This window comes from Vitis vinifera, chromosome 4 (assembly GCF_030704535.1).
Source record: "Vitis vinifera cultivar Pinot Noir 40024 chromosome 4, ASM3070453v1".
NCBI classification, from domain to species: domain Eukaryota; kingdom Viridiplantae; phylum Streptophyta; class Magnoliopsida; order Vitales; family Vitaceae; genus Vitis; species Vitis vinifera.
Window position 1 is genome coordinate 6,483,786 of NC_081808.1, and position 15,061 is coordinate 6,498,846.

A 15,061-nucleotide genomic window follows, 5' to 3' on the forward strand; every position below is an offset into this window, starting at 1 on the left:
TTTAAACCAAATTTTTGTTCATAAATTTTTTGTATTAATGAGTTTATTATTTATATTTTAAATTATTTTAAAAAATTAATAATCTTGTTAATAAATCCAACGTATTAAGTATTATTTAATTTGAAGTTAATTTGCAAAAAATAATAATGATTATATATAAAAGAGAAATAATAGAGTATACGTGTGTTTCCATTGTTTTTAAAAATAAGTGAAAACAACTTTTATTTGTTCTCTATTTCATTTTACTTTTAAAACCTGAAAATATAGAATAATAATCAAACAGTGTTATGAGTTTTTAAAAACTCAGTCAAATAGACTCTTAATTTTTATGTAAAAGATTTGAAAATAAGTACAATGTTTTTAAGGTAATGTATGAAAAATAAGAAAAATTCTAGCCATGCCTCGATTTTATTTGTGCCAAGAAATAATTTATTAACTTTTTATTTATATTTCATTTTCTTTCTATTTTTTGGTCGTCTATTTTATTTGTCGAATTTTCCTTTCCTAGAACGACACAGCCGACAAAAGGTAAGGTGGAGGATCCACGGTCCACCTAAGTTTCCCGCCTTATCTTTCCATTCAAAACGATGCGTTTCTTAGGCAAGAGACGCGGCCTTCGCTAATATTTGTACTTTGGTATGCTTCGTCCTCGTCTTTCTAAATCACCTGATGAGGATCGCCGACATCTTGACCTCCACTGTCGACGAATCCGACGGCGACGATCACTTCTCCATGATCAGCACTCCCAGAGTCGAAGGCCGTGGCAGAAAGGTCCACTGTGCCTTCCGGCGCCTGATCCACTCTTGCCGTCTCCCGCTCTTGAACCTTTCGAAGAAGAGTGGGAAAGAGAAAGAGCATGATCGGACGGCGGTGGTGAAGATTTCGGCAAGTGGATTGGACGCCGGTGCATTGTCGCCTGCGTCTTCGGTTCCTTTGTCTGGTGTCTCAGGTAATAGTTGGACTATGTTTTTTGTGCTTTTATTCGAAACTTTGAACTGCTTTTTGTTTTCTCGGGAAAATGATGTTTTGGTTAGCATTTTGGAAGTGCTTGTTTAATCTGCGGCGAAAATTTTGTTTTTGTTTTCTTCTCTCTCAAAAGCACTAAAACTACTTTTAAACATGTTAATCAAACAATACCTAAGAAATCCAGATTTGCTTGGGTTTAGATTTATTTATTTTCAATTGCTTATCGGCTATGAGTTTGAATTGCCTTAAGCACAATAGGTAGTTGTGGAAGCTAATTGAGCTTATTCTCAATGAGATATCATGTGTATGTATTTTCATTATCAAGTAATATGCTTTGATCTAAAAATCAAACTTCCAGGCAAAATTTTGGAGTAGATTGATATTTTTATGAAATATCTGAAAATTTGGGCAAAATATGTGTAAAACAAGAAACAAGAATGGGGAGAGAAATAACTTTGTGAATCTCTCTACTGCAGTTACAATAGATCAGAATTTAGCTAATTGGGATAAGTAGAATATCTGATCTATATATTATTCGTATGCATAGATCAGAATGGGAAAATCTGTGTAAAACAAGAAACAAGAATGGGGAGAGAAATTTCTTATATATATTATTTATAGATCAAAATTTAGTTAGAATAGATCACTTGGGATAAGCAGAATATTTGACATGCATATTTATCTAATTGTTGTTTTGTGTTACAATTGGTTTTGAATCCTTTGAGTTTTTATCCTTATTCTGAATACACCCTCTCAAGTGAACAGAATCATTTTTAACTGTGAGCTTGTTCTTCAAAAATTCAAAATCTAGCGTGTTTGACAGGTAGGTCTCCTTATAGAACTTTTTCCCGTATAAAATGAAAATCTTTCTAGTACTTAAGTGGAAATATCTGCAATCTAATTAACTGTTGAAATGTTTTTGACAGTTAGGTCTCCTCATAGGACTTTTTGTTGTATAAAATGAAAATCTATTTCCATATGCTTTGTTTGAGAATGCATAATTGGATTAGTAGGCAAGAATGTTACGCCAAAGTTGTCACACCATATAACCAGTGGAGAACTTAATCTTAATATCCTAACACTTTCAACAAACTCTATAACCACATAAGTTCAGTTATAGCTAAGGCAATGGCTTGATACTCTAATTCTGTGCTTGATCTGACCATGGTCTTGTTTGGCTGCACTCCAGGAAATGAGATTTGGGCCAACAAATACACAGTGACCACTACTAGATTTTCTACCATCTAGATTGCTCACCCATTCTGCATTTGTGTAAGCAACAACTAACAAGTAGTTAAATAAAAGCACATCCTAAAGTAATGCCCTGTTGAATTGTACCTTTTAAATACCTTTAGAATACATTTCACCCCCTGCTGGTACACAGTTATAGGATTGTGCATGAACTGGCATGCTTGATTAATGGCAAATGTGATCTCTAGTAGGGTCAAAGTTAAGTATTGTAAGACACCCACAGTACTCCGATATAAAGAAGGGTCAAACAGAGGATCACCATCATATAAAAAGACTTGTTTGCCAAAGATAACAGGGGAAGAAATAGGCTTGGCACCAATCATGTGTGTGTGAGTTAACAAATCATGATTATACCCAGAAAACAACCAAGATTGTCGAGATCTTTTAAAGCAAAGATTAAGATAGCAGATTGGGGATGCCAAAAATTTGTTATTCTTCCTGTAAGTAAGAGGTCATCCACATAAAACAACAAAATAATAACATAATGAAATTTACTACACACAAACATGAGAGAATCAAAATGAGATGCAGAAATCTCCATTTAAGTAAAGTGTGCTTCAATTGCTGAAACCATGCTCTAGGGGCTTGTTTGAAGCCATAGAGTGCTTTCTGTGATTTACAGGACATAGTGAGGGTGTTGAGAATTCACAAATCCAGGTGGTTGGGACATAAATACATCTTCCATCACTGCGCCATTGAGAAAAGCATTGTTGACTTCCTGCTTTTGAATGAGCTAATGGTTGGATATAGGAATTGACAAAACATTGTGGATGATTGTGGGTTTTACAATAGGACTGAATGTCTCAGTATAATCAGTGCCTGGAGACTGATGAAATCCTTTGGCAACAAGACGAGCTTTGAAGTGATCAACTTTCCCATTAGGTCTTTGCTTAAGTCGAATAACCCACTTACACAACAGACAATATTAACATTCGAGGGAGAAGGAACAAGCTACCATGTGAGGTTCTGAAGGAGAGCAGAGTTTTCATCGAGTATTGCTTGTTTTCACTAAGAAATTTTGAGAGCTTTGTCAACAGACCTGGCTCAAGAGGTACAGACAGTAGAGGAAGAGGATGTTAGTGGCACAGGAGTCCTTATCCTTATCCTTAATAATCTGAACATTTTGGAAACTGTTCACATTGATTTAGAAACATTTCCATGCATATGTCAAAATTTAAAGGAGGAGATTGGAGAAATTTGCTTCTAAAGCGATAATTTGTGTCATATTTCTTGTCATTTTGTCAGTTTCTAGTTGTTGCTTAATATTTGTTTGGTTGAACGGAATTGAATATGATTGGGATTCTCATTCTATAGATTTCAAATGTCTTTCCTTTTTGATGTCATTTATTTTGTTGAATTTTGGGTGTATGGGTTCTAATTTAAATTCAACTCCCACTTTATTGGTATACATTAATAAAGCAGTACAATTGGTATTGGAACTTTGAATTCCAATTCCATGCCATGGTACCATATGCAGCTGTCTTAGATGAGTCCTTTATCATTGGTTCGCAGGTATTTTCATATTGATTAAATGTAAGGTGGTGTTTGTTTTTTAACTTAATTCTAAATAGAACTTTAATGTTTAATAGTATTAAGTATTAGGTTGTTTGTTTTTGTGACATTTTATTTCTATTAAGCATTAAAAAGTAAAGAAAAATCAACATGTTGCTTTTTCCATTTAGAAAAAGTCAAATATGTTGGTTTTTTCTATTCAGCAAAAAACTTATAATAAGTCATAAAAAAGTAGAAAAACAAATAACCTAAAGTCTGAAAACAAATTGATTTCAGCAAAAAGCTAAAAAGGCAAGCACCCTCAGTTTTAATTCAATATGCTCTCTCAGTTTCAATAAGCAGTTCTGTGAAACTATCAGTTTGTTTATTCAGAACAGCATATAAAGGAGATGTCTTTCAACTTGGGAGCGGGGTTTGGTTTGTTTTTCCTTGCTGCTGCAAGTAAACATGAATTTGATAAGATGAAGGAGTTGCGGACACAAATGGAAGTGATCCTTCAAGATGTAAAAGAGGAATTGCAGAGGAAACATACAATTTCTGGGTCTTCCGACTCAAACAAAACACCTGCTTATTCAACCACCCGTGCACAAGAAGCTCCAAATTTTGACATTCATCATTCATTTCAAAACCATAGACGGTCATACACTCTTCCAGATTCAGAGATCACAATAATGAGTAATAAGTCATCAACATGTCATGAACCGAGACAAGAAGAATTTGCAGGAGAAATGGATCAGCTTGCAACAGAACTTGAAACTGAATTGGAACTTTTGCAGCTCCGTTTGGACCAAGAACATTTTCAGAAGCATTCAAAGCAGCAGAGGGCAGAGGTATATGGCATCATCACTATGGATCCTTTTTTGTGGTTTATTTTCTTTTGCTATTTGCTATACACAGGAGGCTATAATAGAAACAATAAAGACCACAATGACATAATAACCCTGTGACAATGAGAAAATAGTGGCTCTGCAGACATTCAACTTTTTTGAACTACTTCTGTATTAAACTAGGAAGTCCTTGTCACCAACCAAAGAAGACTAGGATTACATTAGAGAGCTTTCAAGCAAAATATACCATATTCATTTGCTAAATTTGAGCTCTATGGGGCAGATCTGAGTCATCCACTCCAACTCTTCAGATTTTTGTGTACATGGGAAAGAAGGGACCTATTTGTAGGCTTTGCAAGACCCAAACAATAAATAGAAACCTTCTAAATCTAAACCTTCCCAACATAGTAATATTTTAGGACTCAAATATTCTGACCCAAAGAACTTCTAACAATAGAAAATTACAGCACTTACTCAGATTTCAAAAATTAAACCTATATGCAATGACTTCCACTTGTAGGCCAGGGCCTTGTATCAAATGGTCTTTAAGAATTTGTACACACGATAGATTCTGCTCTGTTGCATGAGATTGGCCTAATCTCCAAGAATTTTGAGTGGGTTCTTCTGGATCCAGTCAAATTAGGCCAAGGAAGAACCGGTGAGTGCTACTACCAGTTGAATCTGGCCAAGGAAGAAACCAATTGTGTTATTATTGCAATGGTTATGGCAACACGAGTCAAGTACTTCCAATTACAATTGGCTTTCTGTGCGCTATTCAATTCAAGATATTGTATGGTGATTAAAGCACAATGATGCATCCTTTGAAATCAGTCCTTTGTTCCTCTTAACCACTATCCTAGGTCCCTTCATGACCCTTCAAATTATGCACTTCTTGGAACCACAAGATGTGCTTTGTGACGTGGAAACTTTATGTATCGTACCTTGTAGCAGGATACTTCAGAATTTGGAGTCTTATCACATTGGTAGGGCTCCACGGCAAGGAATCCGGTTAGCATGGGTGCAGGAATTATTGTTGATGGGGCTTGCATTCACACCTCAATGAAGCTCTTGTCCTATGCTGAAACAAAAATTCCTGACATTGCCAAAAAGTTAGGTTTTTAATAGAAAGCCTAAACATCTAGAAACTTTACCTCCATTTTTGTAGGCTAACCCTTTCTTACAATTTCAACAGGATTCTTTTTTTGATGTCTGCCCTCTAGATGATCTTGAATATTCTTGCCCCTCTGTTATTGGAGATCCTGTTTGCCATTCTTGTATCTACTTTTCGGTTAACAGATATTTACAGAAACTTTAAATCTTATGAATGATTTCTATACCAGTTCCTACCAGAGTTATCAGTTTATATCATTTATGGTATTCTAAATGGCAGATCGCTGTTAAGGACACTTCTTCTGAAGGAAGTTTCAGCGTTGGATTTGGAGAAGAAGCTGATTCTCAAGAGGCGGCTGATGGAGACCATCATGGTGTTAGACCCAATGAACTAGAGAGAAGGTTGTATGAACTCATGGAGGCAAGACAGAAAGAACGGATAAATGAACTAGAAGCTGCATTAGAATACACCAAGCACAAGCTTCATGAGAAAGAAATAGAGGCCACTTGGTGGAAAGATTCTGCAAGGCTTTTTTCTCTTCAATATCCAGAAACTTCACGGCTCTCTTCGGAACATGAGAAGGACACTTCTCAGCTGTCAAGGTGACACATACTTATAGGACTGAGCATCGAAGTGTACAAATGCTCTTGAAAATAAGATATTGAATGCCCATGGATGCAGAACTACATTTGATCTTGATTATACATCATCTGCCCTTTCTTATTTCTGCTCGTAGAGTGATGTTATGTATCCACAAATTGAAATAGCAAGCAAAGGGGGAAGCAATACAGAGACTGAAGCGTAAAAGAAAAGAGATTGGGATTTGAAATTTTGAACTGGGAATTGTTCCCTTATATGTGCCGTTTGTTAAGTAGAGTATGATGCGCATAAATCTGAAAACATTCGAGTGAAGGGATGTGCAATCAACATTATGTAGCCTAGACCGTATCGGTCACATGGTTTCTTTTATTCACTCTCTCAATCTTCATCTTTATTACGACTTTCTTTAACCTTGGTCTTTTAACGGTGACAACAGATCGTGTTTGTTCATATCAAACAATGATCAGATAAAAATATCAACCTAATTATTAAACATATTATACACCTCATATAATTCATTTAATAATTATATTTTATATAATAATCATATCGATTAATTGACCTATTTATTAAAAATCAAAATTTTAAATAAGGTTAATTAAGATGATTATTAAATAAGTTCATTTAAATCATGTTACTAAATTGATACAAAAACATCTTATTTATTGAATACGATTATGGTCCATTTAAACTTAAAAAACGTGTTGAATTTGAATGGTGCGGATGAATTTTATCAGAGTTTGCCACACTGGGTCGATTTTGAGTTATCCTCATCAGTGGGTCCGCCCTTGGGTTGGCCCAGCCGCCCAGCAGGTCAATAATGGTTCCTTGAAAATGACAAGTCAACGGAACAAAAGGATTTTCGAATCTTCCACTTGTATCCTCAGCCAGAGGCCCAGAGAGGCATATTCTCCATCCATAATAAATATCCGATTCTAACTTCCACTACAAATCAAAATAATAATGTCAATAATAACTAAAAAGTAACTACATTTTTGTTCTCATTTAGAGTCTCTTTTACAATAATTCTAAACACCCCTTCTTGTATAAAACATGTTTTTTTTTTTAATATTGAGTATTTAATAAAATTTTAAAAAATACCTATATTTTTACTCCTTTAAAGTATATTTTATAATAATTTTAAGAAATGTTTTTAATTTAAAACATGTTTTTCAAAATTTTTTAAACTTTTGGTAAATTCAGGAAATATTTTTAAAATTTAAAAAAAGTACTTATATTTTTGTTCTTTAGAGCATGTTTTATTATCTAAAACATGTTTTTTTTAAAAATAATAGGTTCCGTAAAATTTAAGAAATATTTTTAAAATTTTAAAAAATTATTTATCATGTCGAAACATTACTATTTTATGTAGAAATATTTAGAATTTTTGAATGAAATTATATTTTTAATATTTAATGAATCATAAAAGACAACAATTTTATTGTCCATTAACGTGATATTAATTTCCTATTTTTATTCATTATTTTTATATTACAAATTTAAATGTACTTATTATATTAATATTTATCATATTTGCTATCATATTTATTATTTATATTTAAAATAATATTTTATGATTAAAAAAGTACAAACTGGACAGGAATTTCATTTGTTATTTTTATGTGGGTGGATAAATAAATATACAATTTTAAATGTTTTATTTTTTGGGGAAAAAAAAAGAAAAAAGAAAAATCATGAATTGGAGGATATGATATTTTAAAATTTGAAAATAATAATGGCAATATTTTAATGGAGATCTGAGCCGTTAAAATCAGAAACAAAACGGAACAGGCATGCACCAACGGACACGATGAGATCACCGAAAGGGGCAGGTATTTGAAACCCTACTATAAAAGGGTGTTGTCTTCCACGTCCGTAGTCTTCATCTTTATCCTCGAGCTTAGGGTTTCAATTGAGAGATAAAGAGAAAGAAAGAGAAAGCATGTCGGATGAAGAGCACCACTTCGAGTCCAAGGCTGACGCCGGTGCCTCCAAAACCTACCCTCAACAAGCTGGCGCCATCCGCAAGAACGGCTACATCGTCATAAAGGCTCGTCCCTGCAAGGTCTCTTTTTCTCTCCATTTCTCCACCTCCATAAAATCCATCTGTATACTACGTTGTTCCTTTGTTTTTCTTTAATGATTGTGATTTTGGGTTCGCCTCAGTGGTGGTGATTTGGGGTTTACTTGGTTTATACCTGTTTAATTTTGCTGAATACTTGACTGTTTACAACGTTTTAGGTGGATATTGCCTAATTATTTATGATTAGGAAGGTATATAGTCTGTATACAAGATTCTATTTTAACTTTATTTTTGGAGATTCACACTTTTTCCTCTGTTGATTTACATTTTTTTTTCCTTTTTTGTTGATTTATTTTATGGAAAATTTTAATTTTTGTGTGAAAATATTGATGGTCATGATATATGGTTTAAATGATTTGATTCTGCTTCTATTTTTTTATTCCTTTAGAATGGATGATTAATTGCATACCGATCACTGGGCCTTGTTTGGGTATAATTTGTTATTATGTATGATTTGGAAGTTTGTGGATATGTTGATGGATTCAGAGCCAGATGCATTTTTTTAAGGTGGGTGTGCTACAATTGGACTGATTACCTGGTTATATGTTTAACTCAAAATTTGGATTTTCTTTCTTGGGGTTTGTGGAGAAGTTTTTCCGAGCAAGTATAAGTTTAAGATGCAGAGAGTTATATATATATATATGTATACACACACACACACACAACCAAATGGGAACATGATGAACTGTAATTCTTCCAGGAAAATTTTTCCCAGGATTATGTTCTCTCGAGAATGGTATATGTGCTACTTTTTGATTCCTTTGTCAGAGAAGAGAGATGGTAGAGGATAAAAAATAACAGGAAAAGTGGAAATGAAGGGAAGAGAGTTGTTAGAAATTTCCTTCAATAATGCTTTCTTAATGATGAAGAATTTTTATTTATTTATTTATTTTTTATGTTGAAACTGAAATTTTATTTCTTGGTAAATAAACTTTTAAAGAATGGAAAAAAATTTTGTTCATGTATATTTGAGGTCAATGAACAAAAGCCAGTACCTTAAGAAGGAATTAGTTATATAATTTTTTTTTCCCAGGAACAGATTAATTTTAGAACTTTGCTAATTTTAAATTAGTTTTCTCTTTTCAGTTAATGAAGATTCTTAATTGGTTTATTGGTATTCCTTTTTCCTTAATGATCTTGCTGATTGAATCTATTGAGCTTTCCACATCTGTTCTATTTTTGGTCTGATTGATTCATCACATTGTTGCCACGGCTCTAATTTTGAACATGATTTGTTCTCCTTCTATTGGTTCATCCATACACTTGTTGGTGATTATGTTTGTAATTGGGAGTTGGATGACTCGCCATAAGCATGTGGTATTGAGAAAAAGTGTTGAAATAACTCACCTATGTATTTTTGAAGTTCAAATGCAATAAACATTCTATAGATGGAAATCAAAATTAAATTAGATCATTCATTTAAAAACAGAACTGATGTTTTGTCTATAACAAACTTGTGGAAAAGGTCATGTTATATTTAATATTTGTAACTAAGAAAACTCCCAATCGAGAGAGTTCTAGTCCGTTTTCCTTTCTGATTTCTACTTGCATTTGATGGAATTTTACTAAGATCAAGTATTTATCATTTATTCTCTCTGTTGGTTGATTTTTGGCACAGGTGGTGGAAGTTTCTACCTCCAAAACAGGGAAGCATGGACATGCCAAGTGTCACTTTGTGGGGATAGATATATTCAATGGCAAAAAACTTGAAGATATTGTCCCATCATCCCACAATTGTGATGTGAGTGTCCTTTCATATATACATACAGCTGGCATCCTATTCTTGGGTTTCCAATGATGTGTTAGAAAATTATCATATATAATCTCTAACTTTTTATGTTCTCTCTTGGTGCAGGTTCCACATGTTACCCGAACTGACTATCAGTTGATTGATATTTCTGAAGATGGATTTGTGAGTGATCTTCTGTGTGAAACTTTGTATTGAGTACACAAATTCTTAGTACTTTATACTTTGCACGAATGATTTCAAGTAGAATATAGCCAGCAATTCATGGGTTTATATAGGGTTAAGTATGTTAATGTATTTTGGTGAACCATGCCACTGGATTGGTACATGACATAATTTGGATGTTTGTGTGATCCTACGATTGTTAGCATTTAAATTTACTATGTTATTTTAGATGCTGAAACGGTTTTCTCACCCTTTTTGCATAACCTTCCCTGTCATTTGGTCTGAGGTTGAGGTGCAATTTGTTTTCATTTGTCACCTTGCCTGGACAAATATTGATTTGGCCATCTCAATTAAAACGACTGGAATTTGACTTTGTTGTAGGTGAGTCTTTTAACTGATAGCGGTGGTACGAAGGATGATTTGAGGCTTCCCACTGATGACAATCTGCTTACCCAGGTATGGAACGTGATCCTTTCTCCAAGTAAACTCAGATATTTGTGGTTGCATTAAAAGTTGTTTAGCTTTACTCCTCCCCCTCACAAAATTTTCAAAATTACTAAAGAGATCACTACTGGAAGACGTCACCCATGCCTTCTCACGGGACTGCCCTCTTAGTCCACGAGGGGAAACATTAATAATAGAACTGGGAGTATAAAGAATTTGAAAGGAATTAAAAAGGGTTAATAACTTTATAATGCTTGTACTCCATGAATCAAAATTTGCTCTGGTGGATTGCACGGATCTTAAATCTGGGTTTGAATGATACTGCCAAAAAATTACTGCAAAGAACATATGCCTGACTGCCCAGATTATGATAAATTCTATATCGGTTTTGTGTATGCTTTGGGTTCAGATTAAGGATGGATTTGCTGAAGGAAAGGACCTTGTTGTGACGGTCATGACGGCCATGGGAGAAGAGCAGATCTGTGCACTCAAGGACATTGGCCCCAAGAACTAAGTTTTAAGAGTTTCACTCATTGAAAGGCCTTAACATTCATAGACTGAGCTCTCCATCAAACAAGTATCTCTGGTGCCGTAAGTTGCATTATTGACAGTTATGGATATGAACCCCCACCCCCATAATCATGGCTTTTGGAAAAGATTTGGTTGGGTTTAAACATAATTAAGATATGTTGACATGGTGTTATAAGATATTTCTGGATTTTCTGGATATATATGCTTCTGATACTTGGGTTTGTTTTCTGAAACTGGGATTGAAATAAGTAGTTTCTGAACAGATTTTGTTTTACCCTTACCATTAAGCTGTTGTATTTTTAGAACATAAGTTTTAAAATGTTGATTTAGCCCATGGGATCTAGCCTTGGTTTTGACAACAATTGGTAGTTGGGTGCCCCTTGAAAATGTGGGTCATTTACATATGCTGTCTGTTTTTTGGAGGTGCATGAAATCCTAGTCACCCAACATCTTATCCTTTTTCAAGTGCCAAAGTCTTTTCCTAGCCTCTTCGGTAGTGAATGACATGTGATGATTGAATTGGTCTGTTGGGGTCTTATCTCAAACTTGTTTTTAAAAATTATTTTTCCAAAATAGAAAAACCTTAGAACCATTATAAGGTACCCAAAGACAAATAGGTTCTTTTTTTCAAGTTTCAGGTTGTTTTTAAAATTAGTTGTGGTTGTTTCTAGAAAATATTTTTATTTTGTATAAATTTTGTAGATTTCATTTATATAGATGTGAAATTAAATTCACTTTAAGTTTTATTAAATAAAATATTTTTTTAAATTATGAATGAATTAAAGATAATTTTTTTTTTGGGGAAATATGAATATTAATTGTATAATAAGATCATAAATCATATTTTTTTAGTAAACAAATTTTTACTATTTTAAATTTCAAATAGAGCAAATTTAAAGAAATAATAAATATACAACCAAGAATTAAAATAAGAAAAAAAATAGTCTACTTTAAAATATATTGTAATAGTGATTAGAACTTCGATTTATTTAATTTTTTTATAATTATAATTAAATTAAAGTTTGTAATTACAAAAATTTAAATTTATTTAATATTTAAAATTAATGAAGAAAGTGACCATGAGAAATATTAATTCATTTTGTAATGTGATAATTTCTTTTCATTCTTGAATGAAATGAAGGCCATGAAAAATTTATCCCATTCATATAACTATAATACTTTTTTTTTTTTTGATAACCGTGGATGTCCGGGCCAGCTTACGCGCACCTCGACTAATTCCACGGGTCCTGAAGTTAACGACCGGGTAAACCTCCAGTGGCTCTGAGGGGACTCGAACTGGTGACCATTGGGGAGCAAACCCAAGGCCTGACCAACTGAGCTACCCCTCAGGTTCATATAACCATAATACTTATGGTTGTTCTAAATTTCAATTTGAATATTAAATTAAATTATCAATATTTGGGAGAGACTTTTCATCCCAAAGTGTCTGAAAGTTTTTTTTATTCAACCTTTTATCATCGTTTTAAAAAAAAATTGTCCAATTAACATTTTGTTATTTTATTAAAAATACAAAAAATAGAAAACCAAAGAAATTAAAATTAATATTACTCTCATATTTATATCTATTTATTTTTAGAACAAAAAGATAATTTATTCGTTTAAAGAAAGAATGAATATATTTATTAAGAGATATGTATAAGAAGAAAAATAGCATAATCTCCATCCTCATCTATTTAGATATTAATCTATTTCCTTTATATTAAATAAACGTGGGGAAAAAATTAATTAAAATTTGGAAAACTATATTAAAATTATCAAAATATTCACTCTTTTCCCAAAATTTATCATTATGCCTTTAATCAAATATAAAGATAAATTAAATTTGAAATCTAAAAAAAAAACTAAATAAAAATAAAAATAAAATGGTAGAAAATATCTCTCTTAGCCTTTTTTTTTTCTCTCTCTCTCCCTTCTTGTACATTTGTTTTTGAATTTTTTGCTCAAAAATAAAAACTCATAGCACTAATAGGTCATTCTTTCGTGTTTCCTATTTTTAAAAATAACATAAAATAGATAATAGTTTTTGGATAACAAGTAGAAATTGTTTTTACTTGTTTTTAAAAACAAAAAAAGATAATATAAAGAAAAACAATATAAAATAAAAAAAAAATAAATATGATACCTTTCTTTCTTCTCTCTTCATGTCATGATCCTAATATAAAACATATTCAAATATGATATTTCTTTAAATTATTCATATTTTTCTAATTTTTTTAACTTCGTTAAAAAATTTTATGAAGCAAATAAATTCGAACTACACTTAATACATAAATTTTATTCATTTATAAAAATAATTTAAAATTAAAAAACTGATTTAATTAGTACTACAAAGTCATAAAACTCGATTATATTAGAACGAAGTTATAAACTAAAATTCATTTTAAATGATTTGATTAGTTTATTCTTTACGTACAATCATCGTTTTATAAATGTTTTTGATAGACAAATAAATTCTAAATAAAAAAGCCTTAACACATTAGATTTATTAACGAGTGAATTAATTTTTTGAAAATAATTTGAAACTTAAACAGTGATCTAATTAGTACCAAAAAAAAAATTATGGACAAAAATTGGTTTAGATGATTCTATTATTTCTCTTCTACATAAAATTTTCACTAGACACATAATCAATTTCTTATTAAAAACAAAAACAACAACACTAAAGTCATAAAATTTAGATAAGATATTTTTTCAAAACTTAGTACCTTTTAATGTAAATTTTTCTAATTCAAATGAAAATTTTTATAAATTTTGTAATTGGAACTTCAAAACAAAATTCATGTAAATATTCGCTAAAATTAATTATCCCAATAAATAATAAAATGAGGTTGTCTTTCCCCAAATTGAGGATTTGGGGATTAATAAATAAATTTCAACAATTAAACACACATTTCGTTGCAAATCCATAATTCTAAATATGCCTCAAATTAAATATTAAAAATTTCTAACATTTTCTCACTAACCAACCATAGAGAATTACTTCAGGCTATAAAACATGTTTAAAGTAGTGCATAAAAATTATTTTTAAAAACACATACTTCATGTTACAAACAGAGTTTTATTTAACAAATTAATATTTTCCTTTTCTTTTATCCCTTAATAAATTAATACTTTCTATCCTCTTTTATTTTTAATATATTTATTTATTTTTAATATAAAAAAATTATTTCCTTCTCTTGATTGATAAGGAGATTTTGGTTTGAAGAAAGTGATTTATGAAGAATATTAGTGGAAAAAAAAATGATGATTTTATAATTATCATTCCTTTTTTCCATACTTTTCTCATAATCAATTGTTTTCAAATAAATTTTTTGATTAATGAACATTTCTTTTATTGTGTTTGTGATAGATGAACTCTTAACAAATATATCTATTATTTCTTTAAAATAATAAATTATCTTCTCGTTCAAAAAAATTAAATAAATATAAAAATGAGATAGATATTATTTTGATTTACTTTAATTTTTTATTTTCAGTATTTTTTATATTTTTAATGTCAATAATGAAAATTAAAGTTTAATTGGATTTGTGAGATAAAATTGAGAATGAAAAATTGTGGGTTTTTGAAGATGTAAATTTTTTAGGAAGTTTCTCTAAAAGAAAAAAAAAATGGGTTACTTAGAAAATGATTTTTCCTATTTATGAAATATATTAAAGATAAAATTAAATTCGCTTTAATTATAAATCTATATATAATTTATTTATTATGTACAATTAAATTACTTTAATTAAAATGAAAAAAAGACAATTGAACTTTATTTTAAAATACAGTTTTTACTATATAAACTAAAATTCAAAAAAAA

General features: G+C 31.2%; 2 protein-coding genes and 1 long non-coding RNA gene across 3 annotated transcripts; 2 read left to right on the plus strand and 1 right to left on the minus strand.

The window, feature by feature from the left end:
• The first annotated feature begins 562 nt into the window (after positions 1–562).
• Positions 563–6,636, plus strand: LOC100853784 (protein POLAR-like 1). Its single transcript, XM_010650445.3, has 3 exons — positions 563–949; positions 4,102–4,559; positions 5,947–6,636. The coding sequence occupies exons 1-3, from the start codon at positions 670–672 to the stop codon at positions 6,271–6,273; spliced, it is 1,065 nt and encodes a 354-aa protein (XP_010648747.1). The 5' UTR covers positions 563–669; the 3' UTR covers positions 6,274–6,636.
• LOC109122423 (uncharacterized) lies at positions 4,788–5,951 on the minus strand. Its single transcript, XR_002029861.2, has 2 exons — positions 5,498–5,951; positions 4,788–5,237 (listed from the first exon to the last, which is right to left on the minus strand). It is a non-coding gene; the product is annotated as an uncharacterized LOC109122423 (long non-coding RNA).
• Positions 6,637–8,026: 1,390 nt separating the features above from the next.
• Positions 8,027–11,499, plus strand: LOC100247352 (eukaryotic translation initiation factor 5A-2). Its single transcript, XM_002285469.5, has 5 exons — positions 8,027–8,332; positions 9,969–10,091; positions 10,206–10,262; positions 10,644–10,718; positions 11,116–11,499. The coding sequence occupies exons 1-5, from the start codon at positions 8,210–8,212 to the stop codon at positions 11,218–11,220; spliced, it is 483 nt and encodes a 160-aa protein (XP_002285505.1). The 5' UTR covers positions 8,027–8,209; the 3' UTR covers positions 11,221–11,499.
• The last annotated feature ends 3,562 nt before the right edge of the window (positions 11,500–15,061 follow it).

Bases quoted from the DNA above. Each gene is read 5' to 3' on its own strand.
- LOC100247352 (XM_002285469.5), top strand. From the start codon at position 8,210: ATGTCGGATGAAGAGCACCACTTCGAGTCCAAGGCTGACGCCGGTGCC. The intron at 10,263-10,643 runs GTGAGTGATCTT...ACTTTGTTGTAG, and splicing joins ATATTTCTGAAGATGGATTT to GTGAGTCTTTTAACTGATAG. The intron at 10,719-11,115 runs GTATGGAACGTG...CTTTGGGTTCAG, and splicing joins ATGACAATCTGCTTACCCAG to ATTAAGGATGGATTTGCTGA.
- LOC100853784 (XM_010650445.3), top strand. From the start codon at position 670: ATGAGGATCGCCGACATCTTGACCTCCACTGTCGACGAATCCGACGGC. The intron at 950-4,101 runs GTAATAGTTGGA...TTGTTTATTCAG, and splicing joins TCCTTTGTCTGGTGTCTCAG to AACAGCATATAAAGGAGATG. The intron at 4,560-5,946 runs GTATATGGCATC...TCTAAATGGCAG, and splicing joins CAAAGCAGCAGAGGGCAGAG to ATCGCTGTTAAGGACACTTC.